Genomic DNA, 26,556 nt, shown 5'->3' on the forward strand with positions numbered 1-26,556 from the left:
TCAGCCTCTGCTGATTGTACTACCACCACAAAATTTTTTAAACCTTTTATTACAGTATTGCATTTTATGGTTAATTAAAAACAAGGCTATATACATGTAAAATAAAAATTTAATTAATATACATTAAATATTCTGTCTTATAATACAAATATACTTAAACCACCCGGATAAAAGTACAATCAAAGTTGTTTAGTCTGAAAAATTATTTGGTTTTTCTAAATTTCTTCCACCTTCACTGGCCACCTTCATAACATTACAGTTTCTCTTTTTGTTTTTCAATTTATAAGTTTTGTTCTCGGGCTGATGAATTTAATGGATCATTTATTATGTTTTTTAAATCTGTTACTGTTATATGATTATTTTTTTCTAATAACAAAAATTGAATAATTTAGTAATTTAGTATATATTAGTTATAGACTAGTACTTCAAATATAGTACAGTTGCCAGATTTTGGTGGTTTTTATAAGAGAGTGTACAGAAGCATTCTATACAACTGCAGGAACGTTGGACATGTAGGATGATCATTTGGACCACAAACTTGCCTTACCATGCCAAAAAATTTTTTCTGCATTAATATATAATAATTATTTATATTTGATAAATATATTTTTTTAATAAAACTATTTTACTTCCAAATTATCCTGATTTAATTTGCCAGTCAATCAAAACAAACTCAACCCACAGTTTTTTCTATCTAATAATTTGTTAAATCAATTGTAGATTTCAAAGTTATCTTTAAACCATCAGCTGTAGCTTTGGTCAAAATTCATTTTCATCAATTAATTTGTTTTCTAGATTAGATTCCCATTCGGTTAACCATGATAAACCTGTTTTTTTTAAAATTACAAATTAAAAGTAAATTAAAATATTTTGCATGTATAAAAAAATGATACAGACACAATACACCAACTTGACAGAATAAGTGAATATTTTAACATATTCTATCAAAATAAAATTATAGATTTTAGGTGTTAACTGTTATAAATAAAAGCTCCACACGGGTTATAATATGTTATATATATTATCCTAAGCATGCAACACTACAACACAGACACATAAGAAACCTCTAAATCAACACTATTCTTTCTTATTCCTTCTGCAGGAAATCGTCGGTTTAAAGAATCAAATATATATTCATCATCAATGTGAATTTGACTGTCTCGTCAGAATTTCAAATCCTCATAATAATTTTACCTTTGTATAATCAATACCTACAGCCATAGATGCACTGAACAACTTAAAATAAATAATAATATATATGTTTTTATTTTGCACTTAAAACATTTATTTTATTATATTAAGAAAAAAAGAAAAATACCCATATATTTTTTTTTTTTTATTTTATCATGTATATATTTATTAGTTACCTGCACAGCATATTTCACCTTCATTTTGGATAAACTATTTAAATCAAAATGTGCTTGGTTAATTTTGGGCAAACTTTAGTCAGTGAATTTTCTTCTGTCTTATAAACAGAATAGTAATGACTCCACTTTATGAAAGCTTTAGATGGATGTATCTATAGTATAAATGAAAATATAAACATGATGCTCAATTCTAGCTAAATAATACATACCCTCAGTTGTTTTTCTGATATAGACGGTTGCGAACAGTTTTCATTAGATGAGGTGTATCAGAAAAAACAAAAATATTTCTATTGAAATCAAAAGGATTTTTAAAATAATTTTTGAAATCTTCTTTTTTGACACTTATACCCAGTTCCTTCCATAGAGTACGGTTAGTAGTGCCCCATCACTAGTCAAGCCAACGACTTTTGCTCCTACATTTTTCCAGCAATATTATAGCTTTAATAACAATTTTTGCAAGATCTACACCTACAACATCAAACATTATTAACACCTAATGATAAAATATAATATTATTTTGGATTTCTGTCATTAATGCAGGTAATTAATAATGTATTGATACCTTTTACTGGACCTTTTGATGAAAAAACAGCTATGGGCTGAGTAAAATTAGCAGCTAAACTTTGCCACATTAAAACCAACCCATGGTTGGCTTTTTCAGAGCTATTTATTTTATTTTCTATTTCATTACCATAGTCTTCTAGCCCATAGTGTATGTAAAGTGCGACTGTTAACACTTATGCTCTCTCTCAAGAAAACTTCATCAAATAACAGAACACCTATTTTCTGTTTTTCAGTTTTGGTAGTGAACTTTTTTTTAATAGTTTGAAAAAGTTTAAAGTCAAAACCACAACCAACTTGAACAGCTAAAAGATTTCTTCGAACTGTATTTACACATGGCAATGGAAGAATGTTATATTCTCTCAAAAATTTGTAACCACTAGGAGATCTAAATTAAAAATAAAATAGCATAAAGGAGAGAAAAATATAATCATAATAGTATTTTTTATGAGCTTAGTAGGTAATGCTTACCTAATTTGAAAAAGAAGACACAAAAGTGTCCAGTTTTCACTATATCTTCTATTTTTAGTATTTTGAATTTGATGCTGCAAATATCTCATGTATAAGTTCAGATTGGCTCTTGGGAATTGTATGATCTTCTAATAAATTTAGATAGTCTTGAATTACTCATCTCATTCATTAGCTTTCTGCAGTTATTTAAACTTTTCTGTGTCTTAATATTTTTTACTTGCTCTAGAACATTTTTGAACAACTATTTTTTTGGCTTTTGAATATTTTCAATTATTTTTTTTTTATTTGGAGAATAGTATGTTCTTGGGCTATTCTTTTTGAACTCTTGTACATTTTTTTTTTATATACAATATAATAGTCGTTTGCACCATGAACAATAAGAATCACTAAATATTGAATCAATTTATAAAAAATTTATATAATTTCATATATTTTTTCATGTGTGGAATTTGCAGAATAGATCAATTTACCTATTATCTTCAGGAAGCACTTTCAAGCATTTTTCATGGAAACATTTACCACATGTTTCAACATATTGTTTACCAAAATATGTTTTATAGGCAGTCATTTCATTTGCTGATATTGATCCATTACAGATTCTACTTTTATTAAATATATCCAAAAGTAATTCTAAGTCTTCTTTGATTTTTAACAAAGAATTAGAAAAACCAATATCTGCAACTGATATTTCACGGCCATAAACATGCAAAATAACATTTAAATCTGTAATATAGAAAATTATACATTAAGTATTTGCAATGCATTTTAAATAATTAAATATAATAATTTTTACCACCTTCTTTTAGCACAAGATGTTTTTCAATGAACCTGAAATATGAGACAGTAAATGGTCCCATTTTATAAAAAGAAATAGATTTTTTAAATGTTTTAACTTTGACATCAATCAAAGTATCAACCGACCACCTAATTGGTAAATTAATTTTATTTGTTTGGTTAAATAAAATATTAAATAAACCAGTTTCTTCAATTAAATCATCAAGCTGTAAATAAATAAAAAATAACAAAATACAATAATGTTAATTAAACATTTTATTAATTACCTACTTTAAGTTTTTTATGAGGTGAGTAAATTTTTTCTTCATATACATTATTGATTGGTGGACTACATTCCATACTAAGACAGTAGTTATGGTCATTATTATATTTTAATCCTACAGATTCTTCCTGGTTAATTAAATATAATATTACATTAGGTATAATATTACTAGTGTATAATAATTATATTTAATTCAGTTGTTTCATTAGACAATTTGAATACCAAATTGATTATTAGAATAATACCTGAACACTTTGCAATGATGTATCACTGTTTAAAAGAAATGGGACAGCACCTTCTCTTAATCTAGGTCGTTTTAAACACACCTAAAATATTTAATAAATTATAATATATTAATTATAACTAGTTAGGTTCCTACCTATTACTACATAAAAAAATGTACCTATACCTATAGTTAGTTATTATTTAACCAGGTAGGTAATTAATGTTAATTAATGTATACTATACTTGACTTACCGTGTATTTGGAAAAGCCTTGTCCAGACTCCCAAGTATCAATAATGTCATTTTTATTAAAATGTGATCCACAAACTCTAAATTGTTTTTTTAATTTTATACCTAGAATACACTCCCATTCTTTCAATTTAATCTCACTTTTAGGCACAATAAAAGAAGATTTGTGTTGATTAACACAATTCGGTACACAACACTTCATTTAAGTTAATTAGGTAAAGAGGTGCGTCGTGCGTAAATACTAAATAGTAAATAAATAGCTATAAATGCATAATTATTAAAAAAATATTAATATTAAAAATATATTGAACCGTGATAAATTAGCGGGAAATAACACCCGTGTTCACCACTTGAAGAGCTAATACACGGTTCTTATCAATAAAAATTGTAAGGAATATTTCAGAAGCATATATTTTATTAATATTACAGATCGTTGAGTAACCATCTTATCTTTAATCGTGGTCCGGTCTCAGTCCCTGTGTATTATACAGCTGCAATTTTATGGATAAAAGAAATAATAACATTTTGATTTTTTTAGCATTAACGTTGTTTTAAAAATTGAAATTATTAATTAAATTAAATTAAAAGTAATTATCTTTTCAATTGATGAACCACAGTAATGTTTGAGTTACTTAATACCTCGTAATATAGTAATATCTCGTACGGACACGACGACGACGCACAAAACGAATAGTGTATAATAATATTATTATACGATACAAACACGGTTTCGTGCGTATACGTAAACGAGAATAATAAATAATAATATTAATAATAATAATGAATCGGTGTTGCCACCTCACTCCGCCCGTGACGTCCGCCACTGCCGCCGCGTATGTTGGGTAGCCTGCGTGAAGACCGTGCGCAATAGCCTCACACACACACACACACTCAACGACTCAATCAGTCACATCTACATGACTTACGCCTGACGCTCGATTCCCCAAGAAGGACGTACTACAAACCGATAGCATAGATGTTTACACATCAAAAAAAAATGGTAAGAGTTATTTATTATAATAATAATGAGTAATAACTAACATGTAGGTAGAGCTTGTATTTAAAGAGGTCTCTAAATCTTTTTACCCAAGTAACTTACTGGGTTTTTTGTATGGGCTATCTTTATAATTTTTTGGGGAGTTATTAAATTTGTTCAATCAAGATGTACCTACTTATAAATAATTTAATTGTGTCCAGATAAAAAAATAACATACAAACAAATTAATTTATGATAACAGGTCGAAGAATTATCACGGTTAGCTCGCAACAATATAGGTGGCACAGTTCGAACAATTCTAAGATTTCTTTTTACTGATGAATTACTAAAGGAATTTAGTTACAAAGGACAAAAAAAGAAAAAGGTTTTCTCAGTCTTGGCCACATGTTCCTTAATATTCGGTAAGAAAGATGATAACATAATATTCTTTTATATTCTATTTCTTCTCAAAGTTTATTTTTCATTTTTATCCTATAATACCAATATACCTACGTATAAATTAACCAAATATAAATTTTTTATAGTTTATTGTATTTGAATGTTTCAGAGTCAATAAAAAAAATTGGCAAGTTTAAACATATCAATACAATTGATGTTGAAACACCAATGAAAATTTTTATTGCTGGTGCCAAATTCCATCTGAACCTTAATATATAATCAATTGTACAATTATTAATAAAAATAAAGTATTTCATTTGCTTTGTCAAATAATTTGTGAAATTTTTTTAGTAATATAATTATATAATATTTTTTTTTTCAATTAGAATGCTGTGAGCCAATCTAATGGTTGGAAAAAAGTGTATTTTATTAAATGTATACTTTATGTCAATAGGTAGTATTTTAATAATATATTATAATGAGTGAATAATTGAAGGATTGTGCTAAAAAGTAATAAGTAGAGGACTAATTAGATTATGCTTGAAGGTATTAAAATTATTTGTGGTACTTGACAAATAATAAAAAAAAGGGATTCTGTGTATCTGTTTATTTATATTAATAAAAATTATGATTGAAAATTGGTAAGATACAATATAAGTAGTCGCATATATTTATTTACCAACTGTAAGTAATAATTATGAATTTATGAATATAATATTTAAAATCTTTAAATAATCATATACTGAGAATATTATAATAATAATAAAAGAAAAATAATATAATAATATTATAAAAATGACATTTTATTTACATTATTTTTAAAATACCATATAAATATTATTTTTAAAATATCATATAAACGATAATCTCGTGGCCAACTGACATTTTATAAATATTTTTTAAATATTATTTTAATCAAAAAAATGAAGAAAAAAAACGTTAATTAAATCATATCATCATAAAAATAATATTTTTTAAATCTTAATAAAATATATTTTTGTTATCTGGGATGTTTCTTTCGTGTAGGTACATATTAATGTATAATTTAATTTTATAGATACATGTATACAATTATTTTTTAAAACTGCAGAAGTGGCATAATCACATTTATTTAAATATCAGCTTATCTCTTAATAAATCTATATATTTATCTATAAATACCTATATATTTTTTAAATTTTGGAAATAAAACAAAAATATACATGGTGTATTATTAATCGAAGTAGAAAATGCAGCGTTTGAAGTATTACATTGTTGATCAACTTAAATAGTTAAAAAATCATAATAATTAAAATAAAGTAGATAGGTACCTATATTAAACATTTTAGAAACTTTTGTATACATACCAATACAACTCTTTGGTTTTTTATTAAAAAATCTGTCCAAATTTCCTTTCTGTCTTTTATTGCACATTTGTGTTTTTTTTTGACATGATTCAATATGTCGATTCCAGTTGGTATCATTTTGTTTAACACGTTCACGTTTACAATAATCACACAATACAGGTTTCATATTAAAAAAAAATAATTGATACTTAGTAAGAATTTTATAAATTATAAGAAATATATAAAATTTAAAATTTAAAATATTTATTAACTGCACGTCTGCACAAAACCACAGAATAATATTTAAAAAAAAGCTCTGAGCCAAACATTGTCTAGTACAGAACAAAACGTTTTGAATTATGAATTATGATTATCGACTATCGATTAATTCAATACGTTTTAGAAATAATGAGTTATAATATAACTGTAACTGTATTAGTGTGTATATAATCAATGTTCAATCATACTATTTTTGTTATAGTAATGGTGGGATGGCGAGGGTCGCAGGCACAATCGATGTAAGATATTGGGATTTCCGTGGTTTTTATATAAATAGGAAAATATGCGGAGCATATTACTATATTACTAAACATGTATAATAAATGTTATAGGGCTGAGTTTGTATTCTTAATTCTTATAATAATTGTTATTGGTCATTGGATTAGATAAAACAGAACTAAAATAACTACGACAGCACACACATGTCGATACAGTGACATCGTAGTATACTAGCATACTCAATATTATATTATATTTTACTAATTATTATAATATTTGTCATGACATTTATGTATCTTACAATTATGCACCCACCCGGACCCGGATACCCACCCACCTACCCATTTCAGACATGAAGCAATTGCTTCAAATAATCCTGTATCCCGCCGCCACTGAATATGATCACTAGACAGCTTAGCTCAAAACGTCCGTGAAGATGGCCCTTACACTTATTTAAAATAAACTTTACATAGTATCAAAATTTTGCAAGTAATTAGCAAGAATTTGCAAGTTCGATTCCAGAATTAGCAAGTCAATAACAAATGAGTTATGAGTGGTGGGAGAAAAGGAGGGCTAACTTCACGCAGCCCTAACTTAATATCCAAAACTTTCGAAACCGGTGTCAAAACACTCCTTATAATAAGCAATAATTTGCAAGCTCACTATCGAAATTTGCAAGCCAAAAACCTAAAAAAAATATTACCAAAGTATTTAATCTAGCCTAGTGCAAATTTTAATTTTGCCCATATTTAACATAATATTATTTATATTAACATTTAATTATCATGAAGTTATTGAACACGCAAAACCACTTTTTTTTGACAGTACGTTTGAATCTTAAAATGTTTTTTGCAGTAACCAAACTATACACTTACCAGGCGTTTCCACTACCAATGAGTTACAAACCAATAGTATAATAGATGTAAAAGTTATTTATGTAACTCTTTAAACTTTTACCAGCGTTGTGGTTTCCACCATGTTTGAGTTACACTTTTTTAATGGTTCACTAAATATTATAAAGCTGGAATATCAATGACACAAGTAGTAGTAATACTTACCTTATAGCATAATTACTTTAAACCTGTCTGGTTTATTATGAAAATCTGTCTTTTTTCGCATAAATATTTTTCTTTGAATTTGAATAAAATTGAATAAATGAACATGTTGTCCAAAAAATATAAAACTAGTGCTGCGAAGAAAGAAAAAAAAAAAATTATCCTTTTACAATAAATTTTTAAACAAATATTTTACAATTAAATTTGTATGTACATTAACAGGTGAGAGCTTATATTTTTAACTGATTCTTTGTTTCTTATTTTTTCGATCTTTTGTTGTAAATCATTGTGCAATTTCCAATTTCCATTATATCTCTTTACATACGTCACGTAATGCCCAGCAGCATAGTGAACGATTGATATTAGGGTGTACCTGTTAAGATTAAATATGTTAAATGATACTTATTGTGCACAGTTAGACTGGTATTAGACCAAGAAACATATAAATTAAATAACAAATAGCTAATACACAAAAATAGATTAAATCAATATAACAATAATATACAATATACATGCAATTAATATAAATAAAAAATAAATTTGTTGTAATTATTTACAATTTTTTCCTGTATTTTTCAGTTAGAATAAAAATAATATTCTAACCGGGTAGTTATTTTTGAAATAAAAACTATGTTATTTCTTCATATTTATTTGTTTAGTTATTTTATTATTTTTTGTGATAACTCAAAATTTAATTTAATTTAGTTAAAAATTTAAAACCTTAAAACTTAATAAATATTCTTATATTTTATAAATAATATTTTTATAGAATTATTACTTACTTCGTGCTTTCAATACTTATTTTCTCTGGAAAATCTGTTAGTTTTTTTTCATCGACTTCATTGCCATATAAATAATCAGCTTCAATAAACAAATGATTTTGCAGTATCTGATATATGGTTTTGAATTCTTTACATTTTTTATTATAACAGGGCTCTGATTTCTTTTTTATGTAATTTTGGAAAAGTTGTATCATGATTGGAAATCCACTTAAAATTGTATTGTTCAAAATTATTGACGGTGACGGAAGTATTTTTTTGTTTGTGCAATTCTTTGTACATTGAGTATATTGCACAGAACTAGAAGCACTATTAAAACAATTATAAATTATTTTAGTGACTTACATACAGCATTGACATATTTGACAGCAGGAATATCACCCTCTATTTTAAAACAACTTAATAATAATTTAAGTCTTGCCGCATAAATCTTTTTGCTCTTTCCATATAGAGATATCATATTCGCCATAATTAAAAATTCATTGTTGGTGTGTTTTAAAATTTCTTTTATGTGGGATAATCGTTATAGGCAACAACTAACCCAACTATGACTGCATCAAAGGAGCAAGTATTTGATACTATGTAGGCAGTCTTTTTATAATGGCAAGTGGAAGAAATATTTCCGTTTAATATTAATGTATTTAAATGTGATCTCATTCTGGATGCATTAAGAATACAGTCTATTTCTGGACACGGTTCCATGTACTTTGTAGGACGTTTTTTATTTGTGACCTGTTCTATATCATTTAATTTTTCCGACTTGAACCCTCTCCATTATTCCTCTTCATCGACAGTTGCTTTACCGATGGACGATGAAGAATCTGACAAAATATCGGTCATATTGGTTTTCTCATCTGAAGTATAAACATAGTATTTTCTGCAAAGTATTATATTGTCTTTATTATTTAAATATGCGTTTATATATCACTACGATATTATACACTATTTACTGTAAATGTGATAAGTATTTTAAGATACGATGTAAATTATTTTAAGCAATTTTACTGCTAAAAAAGTTTTTTTAGAAGAAAAAGAACCTAGCCATGAACTGCTGAACATTTTATGAAAATAATTAAATGAAATAGGTACCACCGATCGGAAATTAAACATAATTTAAGCCTAATCATATACTGGTTATATTGAGCAACAAGATTGGGGCGACTTACATTTATATGTTTTTTATGTTTTTGTGAATATCTTTTTACACTAGATACTTTTTTGGTGCCAACATCAGTGGAAGCCATTGTAACAACTGCATTATCCATCCACCTAACCAACAAAATACCCTCATTTTTTTCTATTGCAGTTTCAAAACTTCCGCGTTCTTTTTTTGAACATTTTTTTTTGTCGGCCAAAGGACAATTTTTTGGTATTCTATTCTGTCGGATAGTACCAATCGCTGAGTAACCCAGATATTTGAAATAATTAAAAATATTAATCCCAGTAAATAAGTTATCCATGTACAATGAGTAAGGTAATTTTTTTTTAGAATTGGGTAAGTCTTCAAGCATTAAAATAAGAGGTGATACTGCCTTTCCAAATATAGAATTATATTTTTCGTTTTCACGAGGATCTTTGCCTTGATACAATTCAAAATTTACAAGATAACCGTCATTCGTATTTACACACCACATTTTGTAACCAAATCGTCTTGGTTTACCTCTAATAAATTGCTTACATCCATGCTTACTAAAGTACTTCACCATTGATTCGTCATAAGCAAGATGTTTTTGAGGTACAACATTTTCTAAGCACTTATTTTTTATCATATTCATAAGAGGTCTAATTTTCTAAGCCTTATCTTTAGCATCAATTTGTGTATTATCAGCACAATGAATAAAGCGACATATTTGCAAAAATCTATCACGGCGCATTGCATTACAGACAGCCTCATTTTTCATATCATCCATAGAGTCCCAAAACGACTTTTTTGTAGGTAATTTATTGTATCCACTAAGGTATAAAATACTAATAAAACATCGAATTTCGTCATGTGTTATATGTGGATCTGGACAATTTAAAAAAAGTGCATAACGTCTAGTTTCAGCCACAAGATAATTAATTATGTCGTAATCCAAAAAAGTTTCAAAAATGTCTACAATAGATAAGTTTTTGTAACTTGAAAAATCAGGCTGAGGAAAGTTCTTTTGAAGCTCTTCAAAATCTCCCCCTTTTATCCACGTAAAAGATTTCTTACCAGTTTTTATTTTTTTCATCCACTCATCTATACTTTTCGTGCTTACGTGTTTATATTGTTCACTCGATGTCACAGATTTACTGCTCAAAATGTTTTCTAGACCAATATTATCATCACCAATACCGCCGTACCTCTTATTATTGGCTAATTTAATTTCTGCTTTAGTTCGTAATTGGCGTGCTGATAGGTTGTCTACTTCGCCATTGTTTTCATCCCCGGAATCTTCATCAGTTTGTACACATGGTTCAGGTGGTTCGATATATATCTCGTCTGCATCTATGTCATTGTACAAAATGTCTAACGCCTCAGACAGCGAAAATCCAGTTCTGTTGAAAAAATTTAAATTATATGTAGTACTTGCGCCTAGCGTTACCATACGGTAACATCAAACTTTTAACTTTCATAACTTATTCAATATTGAATAATATCGCACTTTATTAAGTTAATATTAATCCCTATAGTATACTGAATACGCATAAATAAAAATTATAGTTGATTCATATATTTAAAACATATATAATTTACTTACTCGAAATTGATATCCATGTTCTACGAAATAATTTTCAAACTAAATTGAATTTCTTGATAAATATTTAATGTCAACATATAAAAAAGATATCTGTGTGTAAAATTAATCACCGGGTCATTATCAACGATATGAACGACATTGGAACTGGATAATCCCATAAGTTTAAAAATAGCATGCATTCAAACATGACTATAATTGTGTTACCATACGGTTACGCTAGGCCTTAATGGGATAATATATAAATTTTGCTACAATATTTTACAAATTAAAAATCGCACTTGTAATTGTATGAGGGTACCTTGGAGTACCCATGGGTAGTGAAAGGGTAAAATTGTTTAATTGTGTGGTATTATAGTCATAGATAATAAAGAATTAATTAATATCTATGATTATATATATTTTTAGAGGTACAATACTTAATTCAACGTATGATTTTAATATCTTTATTTAATATGATTATGATATTCGTACCTATTTTCTTTTATAATGAAAACACAATATTATTGTTTATTATAGTAACTTTAGTAAATTTATTTAAATAAAAATGTTGAAAATGAAATTTTTTAAAAATACCCACTGGTCGATGAATAAAATCTGGTAAGATTATCTTACTTTTAAATATTTAAGTATTGTATCATATAAAAATTAAGAAGATAATATGACTATACTCAATTTTTAATTTATACCTTCTACCAAAGTTTATATTAAAATTTAATTTATTTTAGGTATATTGTTTTATTGATAGTATTAAGCTAATTTTATTAGAATTTATTAACATTATTTTTGGTAAAAGTAAAAGCATCAAAGGTTTGTCAGACTAGGATATTTTATATTATATTTATATTCATATTATTAAGCCGATAAGTATATAATAATATAGGTACTTTAGAAGTTTCATGTACCAACGAATAATATTTTTAAATTACATCCCAAATACCTATTTGAACTACTTACGTTGAACCTTGTTTTAGATTTTTAATCCTTGGGTATACAAATTGAATATTTTATAAATTTTAACTGACTTTAGAATAATTTGTACATTTTCAATTTAATACATTTTTGTCAAAATTTGAAATTCAGACGGCCATAAAAAATATTGCTGATTAACAACAATTTATAAGAAACCTTGTGTTATAATATAAGTTACAAAAAAAACCATTATAGGATTTGTCGAAAACTAATTTTGCGTAAAAATTTTCGTTTACCTTAATTTTTATTTTTTTTTTTCAACGATGCTTTTGGAAACTACTGTGAGTTTTAAATTATGACCATCTGAATGCACCAACTTGATTAACTTTCCCATCGGAAAATATACTAAAATAGAAAAAAATCGAAGCATTATTTTGAATATTTATCGTATGCACAGACACAAAAAAAAAAACACATCACAGTAAAATTGAGTAGTTAATAAGTTATAATTTATTTTTAATAATATTGACATACTAAAAGTAACTATATTATAAGTTATAACTCAATATATAAAAAATTACTTAAAAATAACACTTATGAATAACACAAAATATAAGACTTATATGCATATAGAATTTTAAAAAATGTAGAATAATATCAGTTTATTTTGAGTTCTGAAAAGGAACGGCTCCCGGACCAATAAAATAATTTGAAAAAAAATCTCTCACCTCAATACCTTGAGATCGTGTCACAGTTCCGTGAACTTCGATATCTTCAAGCGAGATTGTTTCTGAGTTTTCAAAATTGGTTCCATCTCTTTTACGTACAAAATTGTGTAAGACACAACATGCCTTTATAATGTCATCCGTAAAATCGGGTTCTACTTGAATTGGAGTGTGAAATACTCGCCATTTGTTAGCCAATACACCAAATGCACACTCTACCATTCGGCGTGCCCTGGATAACCTATAATTGAACACTCTACCAATTTCTGTGAGTTTTCGTCCAGAATAAGGCCTTAACAAGTGTGTATGAAGCGCAAATGCTTCATCACCAATAAAAACATAAGGTTGAGGGTTGCTTTCTGTTTCTGGTAATAAAGCTGGTTCTGGAAGGTCAAGTTTATTCGAATACAACAATTTTCCGAAGTTGCTATTTTTAAACACGTTTGAATCCCCGTCTTTGCCGTAAGCTCCAACATCGATAGTAATAAATTGTAAATTAGCATCTACGACAGCCATCAACATAACAGAAAAATACTTTTTGTAATTAAAAAAAAGAAAACCCGAATTTTTAGGATTTTTGCACCGTATATGTTTCCCGTCAATTGCTCCTAAGCAGTTAGGAAAATTATTTTTCAAATAAAATACGTCAGCAATTTCCAACCACTTATCTTTTATAATCTCAGGCATTTCTGTTGGTTTTAGAGTTGACCATATTACCTGGCACGTTTTTCTCACTATTCCAGATATAGTGCTTTTTCCTATATGGAAATCATAATGCAGTGCAGAAAAGCTCACTCCAGTAGATAGATACCTAGAACATAAATAAATGTTTATAGTAATTTAAAAATTAATAATATTTATTAGATTCCGAGCGGAGCGATAAAATGTATAATTTTACTATGACGTCGTGTGTATAATAGGTATCATTGAATAAAAATTAAAACTTGAAACATCATTATAGGAAAAATTATATGTGCGTTTGAACTTTAAATATTTGTTATTATTCAAAAAGTATAAGTCGTAAATATTTTAAAATTTCACCAGTTATTTAGATTGGCTTTTTCCTTACATGCGATTTAATATGAAAAATATTTCACTTCTTTTATCGCTATTTATAGGCATTTGAAATAATCGTTTTTGTTAATTTATTTTTTTTTGTAAATATCGATAATTTTTTTTTGGCTAAATCAAAATACATTACAATTTAATACAAAATTCATCATAAGTTATTCTTACCACCTTTTTCACCAACCACTAGAAATTATATGTCCTAGGCTGACAAATCATCTCCGTTCAGAATCGTTTTTCGTATACAATGATACCTCTCATTGGATTCAAATGTAATACACCAATTATATAGTGACCTGCTGTATAGCAGCATATTACTCACTTGACCACTCTGGTTTTAATTGGATTATTATTAAAATTGTTTAAGTTAAAGATTTAAAAAATCGATGGAGACATATACGTGACGGGTATTCTAAATTTTTAAATCATGGTAAAAGTGGACAATCGGCCAAGAAAAAAAAATTTGCATATTCAGAATCTTTAACTTTTTTGCAACAAGTTCTAGTAAGAAGAAATTGAGTTAATTTCAATAATTTAATATAAAATATATCTATACTAAATTTGCTAAGATACAATTAACAACTTTATTAGAACGTCAAGTAACATAGAAGATCATGCAGATGAAGATGACGATGACAACATTTCGTTAGGTGAAAATGAAGTAGAGAATACAGAAGAACTTTTATCAACGTCAGTGACTTCGAATATTAATGTAGCTAGTTCTAGCATAATTAATACTCAAGCTAAAAAAAAAAAGAACATACATGAATCCTTTTAAAACTGCATTACTTCAACGTTTTGATGCTTTAAATAATGAAAACGATATTGATCCTGATAAGGCATTTTTACTTTCCATTTTACCGGATTATACAAGTTTAGACCAAACAAAAAAAATAAATTTTCGTCAATACATTTTAGACTTTTTTAAAAATCAAAATTCCTTAAATCAATAAAACACACATCCATCACAACTAAATCAATTTCAAAATTATTCAAAACCGGTATACACTGATCAGCTACATCAGCAACCATTTACATCACATCATCATCATCCTCTGCCTCAACAATATCCACATATACCACCATATCAACATCAGTATCAGTATGCAACAAACCAAGACCATTACCAATCTCTACAACATAATTTTGATATACCTGGGTCTTCTTCAGTATCAGCTTATCCTGTTAATGTATCAGAAGAAACACCAAAAGACCAATAAAATAAAAAGATATTTTTTTCCTAGAATATTTTTTACTTTCAGTTTTTTTAAATATATTAATTAATTGTTATTGTATGTATATAGTATAATATACCTATAATTTTTTTTTTAATTTATATATTACTTGATTGTTAATAAGTTTTTTTATTAAATTTATTATACTATAAGTAATATTTTTTAAAGAGCATTTTATTTTAAGTTTATTAAATTATATTAATTAGTTATTATTATATGTTTATATATATTAAAATATAATTACAATATATATTTAATTTCTTTGATTGATAATACTATTTCCTATATACAGTATATACATTTTATTATTCATTTTAGTATTCTATTTAGTATTAAGTTGAACACAGGGACTGTTTTAATTTTTATATATTATATTCGAATATTCGATTGTTAATAAGTTTTTTTTTACATTTATTATACCTATAAGTAAATAGGTAGAACAAAAATACATATTCAGCATTTGTGTTTTGTTTTTTTTTTTTAATATACGAGAAATACTTAATATTACTTAATATATTTAAATAATGCTTACCTTATTGTCACTGTTAACCGTTCTTCTGGAGTTATTGGATTGCGAAGTTGAGTATAACTTTTAGTTAATGATTCGCGCACTTTTTGCAAAAGTTCATCAAATGAATTAATGGACATTCGATAATAGTCAAAAAACTTTTCTGGATATTTTCTCAAATCACTATAAAACACTAGAAACTTTTTAGAATTTTCCCGATTTTCAATTAATGGGTGAACCCAATACTTCCTCTCCGATGGCTCGTCTAACAGCCCGGCTTCGTCTGCTAACCACAGCACTTCTAAAATCTTCGATTTTTGCATTGTAAATTTAAAAAATTAGAAATTAAAATCTACACACCACGTGAAAATAAGTGATAGGACTGATCACTGATGTAAATTGTAATAACCTAAAATTGTAGTGGGAAAAAAAAATAATTTTGTTTTGGCGGGATATAAACCGGAGTAGTGTGGTCAAATAAAGACGTCCGGTTGACCCGGACGAAATATTACCGCTGCGGTTGAAACCGGACAGTGTGTTCCCAGCCTAACGGCGGTATCGACATAATAATTATATAATATCACAAAATTATTGTATTGATATTACAAAACAACGAAATTTTCCAATTTATAAATAGCTATATAGCAGTGCGAGCGTCGCGACGCGCGTATCAATAAACATATATTATTAATATATTATATTACTAGGTATATTATTAAAACCGCTTACGCGCAGCAGTCGGCACTCATTATATCAGTGGACATATTTTGAACATTTCACGTCATATTGGTCTGCACGCACCGCGTTCTCAAACGTATTATTTAATTTGTCATTTACCATTTACGAGTATATGTTAATTTACATTTTACACGATTATCAACGGCGACTTCATTTTTCATTTTTTTTTTTGAGGGTAAGCACTAAATACTCGCACGTAAGTATCATTATTTATAATATATTATTAAACATATTAATTATACCTAGGTACTTATTATTAGTATAATATATCTACTTATTATGCTTAGAAGAAATAAATTGAGCAAATCTACTAAATGTAGAAGATTATTAGATGAGAGTAATTTTATTGAACATTTTATTGAAAATGTTGATTCTTGTCCAAATTATTCCGTAGAGTTAGAGAATGATGGTGATTCGTTGGAAAATAATGAATTGATTGACGAGAGTGGCTTTAATAATATTGATAAAATAGTATCTAATAACATAGCTGTTAAAAATACAGAGTTAAATGTTGAAAATGTTGTGAAATGCTGAAAATGTGGTTGATGATAGTGAAGAGTTTGAATATAGTGATGCTAATAGTGATTGTACTACAGAACAATCTTTTACTAACAATTTAATTCAATGGGTGACCAAGCATAATGTGCCAAATAATACATTCGATGATTTATTAAAGATACTAAAAAGTCATAAATGTTTCGATAACTACCCGGTTACTAGTAGAACTTTTTTTTAAAATTCATATTGGAGTGACTTATGATAAACTTATAAATGTTGAATCAGTTCCACCTGACATCTATTACCATTTTGGTATTAAATGTAGTATTAAAAAAAAATTTAGATAAAGACTTTTCTGATGAAGTAATTAAATTAGTGGTAGGAGTGGATGATTTACCTTTGGCTAAAAGTTCTGGAAGTATGTTTTGGCCTATTTTGGCTTACATACGACAGAAAAATGAATTTGTGTTTCCTATAGGTATTTATTGGGGGTATAATAAACCAGAAGATAGTAATATGTTTATTAAATATTTTGTAGATGAGATAAAAGAGATTATAACTTATGGTATTGACGTTGAAGTTATAAGTAATAATATTTTAACTGTTATTCACAAAAGTGTTATAGTAGACACAGTCTGTTGCGATGCACCTGCTCGCGGATTTCTGTTGAAAACTAAGTCCCATACTGGTTTTTTTTTCATGTGGTAGACGCACTGTAAAAGGTAAATATGTATCAAGGCGTGTATGCTTTCCCGATTTACAGTTTTCCAAGAAAACCCATGAAGATTTTATTAGATAACTACAACGTCAATATCACATTGTAGATAGGTTAATAGAAATTATTAGTATTCCAAATTTTGATATTGTACAAGATTTTTCGTTGGACTACATACACCTAGTATGTTTAGGTGTAGTTAGAAAAATACTTATGTTATGGAAAGGGTCCATTGGTATAAGAAAAGGTGTTATAAATAAACAAAATACCAGTTGCTATTGGGTATGTGCAATTTTAGAAATACAGATCTATAAATGAAAGTTGTTAGTATATTTTATAATAGCTCAAAATTACTAAAGATTATCTACACTACATGCAGATACATTGGTACATGTATATGTCTTGTTTCTACTGAATATAGTTGATATAAGAATGTCAATGTCAATTTGGTATTAGAATAAAAAAAAATTAATAAAAAATAGTTAAAAATAGTTTGATTAAATTAATAATATAATATATATATAATTTTTTTGTTATTATTATTTTTATACATTTTTCATAGCAACCCGCGGTTACGTTATTATAACAACCAGTTGCTATAAGCAATCGTCGTCTCAAATGGTAACATTCTTGGTATCGGACAAATTAACAGAATGACCCCCAGCCATAAGACATATACATGTCAAAATTAAATTCTCTTGCAATAAAAAAAATTTCAGCTAGACTCATAACATTTAAAAACAGTATACCTTGTGATTTTGCTCGGAAATGTAGACGATTTACCCCTTGGAAAGCAACAGAATTTAGACTATTTTTATTGTATGTTGGTGTTGTTGCAATTCATTCAAATCACTGTTGAACCACTGTTGAAGAGGACAACTGCAGAACGTCAACTTCAGCGACTCCGAAAGAGGAAAGAATCAACAAGTAACACCACGGCTCAGCAATCAAGAAGAATGGACGCATCGACTCAAACCATCGTTGTGTAAGCATAATTTTTTGTCCTCTAATGTAGAATAATTTTAAGCGTCTAAACTCTGTTCGCGTCTGCTTTGGAATTAAAAACTCCATCGTATAAGTTACTTTTAATTGTGAAGGTGTATATATATATTTCCCGTAAAACATTAAATAAAATAAATAATTTAAAATAATTAAATAAACAAGAATTAAATAAAATAAAAATAAAAAAAACGTAACAATTAAATAATTTTAATATTTAATACTACACTTAGAATATTTTATGCATAAAAAAAAAATAATAATAATACATACATTTTTTTTTTTTAGTTATAAAAACAATATAAATAATTTTTCGAGAAATAATTAAATAAATAAGAATTTTTATTTTATTTTAAAATAAAAATAAAAATAGGGACATATATAATTTTTCAGACAAAAAATATAATTTAGAAGTCTTAAAATAAATTTTTTTTTTTTTTTTATATAATGATTATAATATATAATAGCAGAAAATAGATTTTTAATATAAAAAGAAAATAATAATTTAAAAATAAAAAAAACAGAGAAGAATATAAAAAGAGAAGAAAAATTATTTTAAATTACTTTAGAATTTTTTAAATACGAAAATTAAATATTTTTACAAGAAAATTATTTTTTTATGCGGAAAAATTATTTAAGATAAATATCATAAGAATGGTATAAAATAAATTTATATTTAAAAAAAAAAAATAATAATACAAGAAAAAAAAAGAGAATATATTATTAAATAAAAAAAAAAGAGAATTATAATTAAGGAGGAATATTTTATTTAGAAAGAATTATACGTGAGGAATTCTGAAATAAATATTTATTAAACGAAAAAAAATATTAGTGAATTATACGTCAAGGAACACGCGAGGAAAAATTATTTTGTGAATTAAAGAGAAAATTAATTGAGAATGTTATTGAAGGCATTTAAGACCTTATTTATTGAATTATTGGGAAGGCAAATAATAAATCCTTATATATTGAATTATTTTAGGCTGAAAAGTGACATATATTTAAAAGTTGACGAAAAGAATTATTTTGGGGCGGATTTGAGCCATATATTGAGAATTAAAAAGTATTAGTTTATTTAGGCTGAAAAAGTGCCATATATTAAAAAATTGATGAAAGGAATTAATTTGGGGTGGATTTTTGCAACTTTAGCAAATAAAACACCAGAAGAAGCGAGAATTTTAAGGCAAACTTTGAAGGATCAGGCTTTAGCAATTTATATAAATGGGTTGAAAATGGATTTACAAACAATATTACGAGCTAGGAACCCAGAAACGTTAGAACTGGCAATGCAAATGGCTAGGCAGTTAGAAATCGAATTTAGTTTTAACAAAGAATTACCAAATAATGAAACTAAAGTAAATCAGAACGGAAATAAAAATAATAACGGAAATCGTTGGTCAAATAATAATCAGGGAAATAATCCAAATGGACAAAAATTCGGTTATAAGCAAAATTATAATAGTGGTCAGAATAGACAAAGTCCTAATAATTATAACAATGTTAATCGTAATAATAATTTTAATAATTTTGGTCGCAATAATAATAATAATAATAATAGTAATAACTATCCGCGTAATAATAACGGTCAATATAATAATAATAATCGGAGACAGCAAAATAATCCCGAATGTTATATTTGCGGCAGAACTTATCATGTCGCTCGCGATTGTTGTGGTAATAATGCACAGATTGCTCGTCGAAATAATAATAATAATAATGCGCAACCGCAAAATAATAACACACGACAAAATACTAATAATAATTTTAACAATAATTCGGCACCGATAACTTGTAGTTATTGCAATAAGATAGGACACGATAGTGTTAGCTGTTTTTTACTCCGTACCACGAGAGAACGCATACGACTCGCGCATTCTCCCGCGTCTCTCTGCTATCGAAACCGATTTCCCGAGTAACGTTTGGGGATGCGCAGAAGAACCAATTTTGGTCGGCCGCCGTATGCGTTCTCTCGTGGTACGGAGTATACTAGTATAGTAAGCAACGGGATGAGCGTAATAATGCAAACCGGACGGGAAACGGTAAAGTATCGAACGGGAACGGCGTACGTTCGATCAACCAGATAACGGCCGTAACGGAGGAATTATCACTCAACGATGTTTCACCATCGAATCAGTAATTAATGAAAATCATGTTACATTTCAATCACCTAATTTTAAAACAAATACAGCAGACCTTCTTTTAGATACCGGTAGTGAAATCAATTTAATAAAAATACTAATGTTTCGCCTGTTAATTTATTTAAACGAAAAAGAAAAAAGAAATTTAAAGGGCATTAACGATAAAATAGTAACTACCATAGGCAAAATTACAATAACATTAATATAAAATAAAAACGGAATTTCATGAGGTCGATAAGGAATTTCCAATACCGCAAGATGGAATTCTAGATCACCACTTCCTGTTACAAAATAACATATAATCAATGATAGATGTTGCGAATAATATATTAACAATTAATGATGACACTCCGCGAGAATTAAATAAAGATAAAATATGTTACACATTGAAACCGCGAACGGAAACAATATCTATACCAATAGCTGATCCGATTGTTATGTACGCATTAGCTATTAGTATATAGTATAAGTCTTTTGTATTAAATATAAAGAGTATATTATTGTAGTCTGTCGATAACGCTTAATGTGTAGGCGGCTCTGAGAATATTGTAGCTACGCGACATCCGCGAGCGAGCCGCAGTCAGTCGATCCAGCACTCTTAAAACTGTACGTCGTCTCGACGACCATTAACTTATTGTACATTGAACTAAATGTTTCAACTCATTTTAAAATTATATTAGTATAAAAATTCTTATAACTGTTTATTGTACTTTCTCTAAAAAATCTGAACCTCACACTACCAAAAAACAACGTTCGAACGGAACAACCCGGTCGGGCACAACAGTTAGCAGCGGTTAGGTTAGTTAGCAGCGGTGTCGCGGTCGTAATTTTTTTTGGAGAACAATCAACTTCAGAAGGATAACTGATATATCTTAATCTAATATATATCTATTCGGTGTATTCCCAGTTCGCCGAATCTCAGTTTGCCAACACTCAATTTATTTATACAGTTACAGTTTAGTTATAAAAAATATATAAATAATATAAAAAAAATATAAAACAGTAAATTTATTACAGAATAAAAAATTCCAGACACATAATAATGTTTATTAAATAGTTTTTCTTTATGCACAAGAAAATAACTGGGGAAATTTAAAATTATACATCAAAATTATTAACTAGTTATCAAAAAACCTACATTTCTAAAAATACTAATTAAAAATTTACATTATTTTTTGGACTCAAATTAACTTCATTTAAATATTTTTGAATAAAATTAACTTGAAGTTACCATGCTAATCTTAAAAAAAATTTCAAAAAAAGTAACTTAAAAGTTATAGGCGAATATGATATTTTATGGTATCAATAAACTCAATTAGAGAAATTTCGTTTTCTTTTAACCTGAAATAGTGAAATGTAATTATTTAAAATATAACATTGTTTTTAAAAGTCATAAAAGTATGTTCACCCGGTGAGTGTATATGATAGAAAAAAAATATATTACGTACTTTTCTTTAACATTTTTCAACTGTTCCTCGAGCTTACGAAATTTCAAACTTGGTTTAGGTTTGGGATTTCCCCTACTTTGCGATGAAATATCCAATTCAAAGTTCTGCTGTTGATTTTTGATCTCGTTTATAAGTATATATATTGTATTATTGTGTCTGTGACGGTTAACAGCTCGATTTAAAGCTGCGTGCCATTCTTCCAAATTGTAGTGAGCCGGTCCTGGTGAAGATGGCTCAACATGATTTAACGACGAAGTCCACTTTGTCGTCTATCTTCTTCAGAGAGCGTAGGGAGTTTGTAGTAAATAAACAACTCGTTTTTTATAAGTTTGAAAATCAAGTTATTTATTAACTGAGACAATTAAAATAATAATAATAAAGGCTAGCCCGATGTGTTGTTAAGTATAGAACAACGCCACCGGTCCATGCGTACTTGAGGCTTAACTATGTCTGAATCTTAATACTACCACAACCCTTTTTATATAAAACTAATCAAGGACGTAGTCCCAGAATATACGTGTGTGTCATGGTAAACCGGAACACAAGTTTCGTGTTTACTAAGACACGATTATTGAATGCGTATTTGCTTTCTAAAAATTCATATAACTAGATCTATAAATAATATACGTATTTTAATTCTACGAATTCATATAACAAGAATATAATACTAGATCTATAAATTGGATATATGAAATTATTGCAAACAGTATCAGCTCAAAGGTAATAAAAATAAAGTAATAAAATAAAGTAATATGGTCGGATTATTACAAAATGATTAATTGTTCGACTGCCTTCTGTTTCAAAATGATTCCACATTTTTCGGTGAAAGTGGCATACGTCATAATTTAAATAAGTATCAACAAAGTAATCCATGAGTTTTGTTAGATCTTTATAATAATATTTAATAATTAGTCTATTTTAATATTGTTATGTATTCGTTAATATTTTTTTCTTACTTTCATTATTTGGAGCTTGTGCGTGAATTGTGGTCCAACACTCGTCAATTGTATCTATAGGGACTAATGCTAATGCGCATATTCTACGGACAGTTAGTTTAACCTCGGCATTGTTTTTATATTCCTCAGATAGTCCTACGTTCTGTTCCTTGCGCCATATAGATTGTCCAAAATGAAACAAACGGCCTTTTATTTTAGTTTGGTGCCCAAATAACTCCTTAATTGCCATAATCATTCCAATTTCAAAGTTAATTTGAAAACATTTAGGATTAAATATTAAATCTATTCTAATAGCGGCTTCTTTAATTAGATTAAACATTCTTTTGTACGTAGCGGAAGTCTTATTTGGTAAAAGTGCATACGCCTAAATAAGAAGGTTAAATATAATGTTGTTTGTTGTTTGTTAGCTATTGACTTAAAGTTTAAATATAATTACCATTGGTACCATAATTCCTTGCACAAAACAATGTAACGTGTAAATTTGAAGAAATAACTTCGGAGCTGATTTAAAAGTACCGTCCATAAAAACAACTTCAGCCGTGCAGAGTCTTCTTAAGAAGCCTTCGGTACCGAATATAACTATTTTGTCGTCATCACTGTCTGATCCTAAGAATAATATTATAACACCTATATTATTTATTTATTATGTGTATTATACTATTATTTATTTATTATGTTTATTATACTATTATACATAATTAATTATATTTTTATACCTAATAAAAAATCTCTTCCATGATTAGTGCAACGCCATTCGCCATTAATTATTAAGTCGCGTAATTTGTTAGGTAATTTAGGAATAAGTTTCATTTTTTTACGGTACGCTGAACTTCGAACACTATTTAATGTAGGGATAGAATTATATACTTAATTTTGTAATGACCCTTGTAATCCTGAAGTTATAACTGATCTTCTCACTTCGTTAAAAGCTTGAGGAACTGGTTTTGTCGGATTAAATGTAACAACATCCTAAACAAAAATATTCTTAGTTTTTAATTTTGTGAAACATTTCGAAAAATGTATTGTTAAGTCCAAGGTTTGAAATTTACTACAAGCAATTGATATATTCATATCACATATGAATATGATTCATATGATAATATTTAATATAATAAATTATTTACCTTTAATTTATTTCGGAAACCTCGTTCTGCCAATTCAAAACCATGTGTTCCGTGATTATGTGGCTTAGACATAACTACTATGTTTGAATGTTTAACTATTGCACGACCGCCGCAATTATCCACACATTTATAATATTCATTGTCTCCACGTTTTCGGTCTATTCTATGAATATAATTGTTCACTACAAGTAAGTCCTGATTTTTTTCTGAATTAATTTTAAACCATTCCATAACGACGGAAAAATTAAAATAATATATATATATATATATATAAACAAGGAATAATTTTTTTTGCAGTACCTAACTCAATGAAATATAATCGCAACTAAAATCATAATCATTATTTGAAAACTGCGCAGAGGACATAATATATTATATATATATATAAGAGAAAGTATACTTTACCAATAATCAACGTACAGCCAAAACTACCGTACGGATTTATTTGAAATTTTCAGGATATGTACTTATTACTATGTATAGGCGCACTAAGAAAGGATTTTTCGAAATTCTCATTTTAAAGGGTTGCTCAAACGGGGATTTTGAGATTTACGATGGAAATTTTGTTTATAATTGTTGTTTATAAATGGTTGCTATAACAACCTGATTTATGTGTTAACACATTTATCACTTTATTATTACAGCTAATTATTAAAAATAAAAAAAAAAATAAAATACCCTACGCATTTAGGTGTTTTACTTATTATTTTCGAATATTAATTATTAATGCGTCTTCGTATACGCACCCCAGTTTATGTACGGTTATTTCTAATTTTTATCTATAATTGTTTAAACCCTTACAAATTAATAAAAACTAATTAATAGGGTTATCGAATATGAGCTGGTGGCAGCCGGACAATAATTTTTGATATTTATTGAGGTATACCTCAATGATGAACTGTATGAAAAATTTAGATCAGAAAGGAACCAAGATTGCAAGTTAAAGCTCTTCACAAAAATGTAATAGACGCTATAGTTATCACTGGGAGCGCTAGAGGAGATAAAGTTTTAATCCCGAGAATAACGTTGATTCCAACTGATTATCCCTTTGAATTAAAAAGAATACAATTCCCACTCAAAGTTTGCTTTGTTATGACTATTAATAAGTCTCAAGGACAATCATTGAGCATGACAAGGATTGACTTGAGAGAAGAATGTTTTTCACATGGACAGTTCTATATCACATGTTCTAGAGTTAGCTCTGCCAGTAGTTTGGTTATTTTAGCCCTAAAAGGAAGTACCAAAAATACTGTTAATAAAGAGTTATTGAGATGAATAAAATATTTCAATATAAATATTTTTTTGTTTTTGGTTTTTATAACACCATAATGTAAAGTAATTTTTTGTCAACAAATTACAATATTACAATACATGGGCAACCAAGGATAAACATAACATCTAAAAGCAGACTGTAATAAATATAAACTGATAAAATAAAAGTTATAGTAGGTAACACAAAAAAATGTACACGGTCAAAGCCGGGTTATTCAAGAATTTCGAGAATCAAAACTGTAACGAGACAGAATGGAATATATATTATTCCTCTAAATAGCGTATGAAGCCGCTAACGAAGCGCCACCCGCAGACAGTGCGGGAACTATCGAACATAGTTCGCTGTAGGCTGAGAGCAGAGAAAAACCGCACCAGATGTCGCGGTACTCACCGATCTCTTTGAACGAGATGTACTAATGACATTTACCGATAAAAAGACACAACTTACACACTCTATTAATCACACCATAAGATAAAGAATATCTCAAGAAACATTTCACCGCCTCACGAAACAATCCGCCGAAGAGAAATCACAT

At 27.7% G+C, this 26,556-nt stretch overlaps 2 protein-coding genes, 1 long non-coding RNA gene and 1 pseudogene across 3 annotated transcripts; all 4 read right to left on the minus strand.

Moving 5' to 3' along the window:
* Positions 1-1,582: 1,582 nt before the first annotated feature.
* LOC126554366 (uncharacterized) lies at positions 1,583-2,608 on the minus strand. Its single transcript, XR_007606659.1, has 3 exons — positions 2,400-2,608; positions 1,930-2,316; positions 1,583-1,835 (listed from the first exon to the last, which is right to left on the minus strand). It is a non-coding gene; the product is annotated as an uncharacterized LOC126554366 (long non-coding RNA).
* A 597-nt stretch (positions 2,609-3,205) lies between these two features.
* LOC114123071 (uncharacterized) lies at positions 3,206-4,384 on the minus strand (the record flags this gene model as incomplete). Its single annotated transcript, XM_027985936.2, has 4 exons — positions 3,934-4,384; positions 3,702-3,782; positions 3,465-3,584; positions 3,206-3,400 (listed from the first exon to the last, which is right to left on the minus strand). Coding segments are annotated over exons 1-4 (594 nt in total), but the record flags the coding sequence as incomplete, so codon positions are not given.
* Positions 4,385-10,751: 6,367 nt separating this feature from the next.
* Positions 10,752-16,455, minus strand: LOC126554380 (uncharacterized). Its single transcript, XM_050209454.1, has 4 exons — positions 16,157-16,455; positions 13,325-14,132; positions 11,688-11,707; positions 10,752-11,484 (listed from the first exon to the last, which is right to left on the minus strand). Exons 1-4 carry the CDS (start codon positions 16,453-16,455, stop codon positions 10,752-10,754), a joined length of 1,860 nt encoding a protein of 619 aa, XP_050065411.1.
* Positions 16,456-22,494: 6,039 nt separating this feature from the next.
* On the minus strand, positions 22,495-24,979 carry LOC126554381 (uncharacterized; annotated as a pseudogene).
* Positions 24,980-26,556: the final 1,577 nt, after the last annotated feature.

The sequence above is a fragment of the Aphis gossypii genome, unplaced genomic scaffold (assembly GCF_020184175.1).
Source record: "Aphis gossypii isolate Hap1 unplaced genomic scaffold, ASM2018417v2 Contig00478, whole genome shotgun sequence".
In the NCBI taxonomy this organism is placed as follows: Eukaryota; Metazoa; Arthropoda; class Insecta; order Hemiptera; family Aphididae; genus Aphis; species Aphis gossypii.

What these genes read in the sequence shown, in the direction of transcription:
- LOC126554380 (XM_050209454.1), bottom strand. Translation starts at nt 16,455, where the DNA reads ATGCAAAAATCGAAGATTTTAGAAGTGCTGTGGTTAGCAGACGAAGCC. An exon ending in CGGTTAACAGTGACAATAAG is followed by an intron (nt 14,133 to 16,156) that starts GTAAGCATTATT and finishes TTTATGTTCTAG; the next exon opens with GTATCTATCTACTGGAGTGA. An exon ending in AACATGGATATCAATTTCGA is followed by an intron (nt 11,485 to 11,687) that starts GTAAGTAAATTA and finishes TTTTTTCAACAG; the next exon opens with AACTGGATTTTCGCTGTCTG.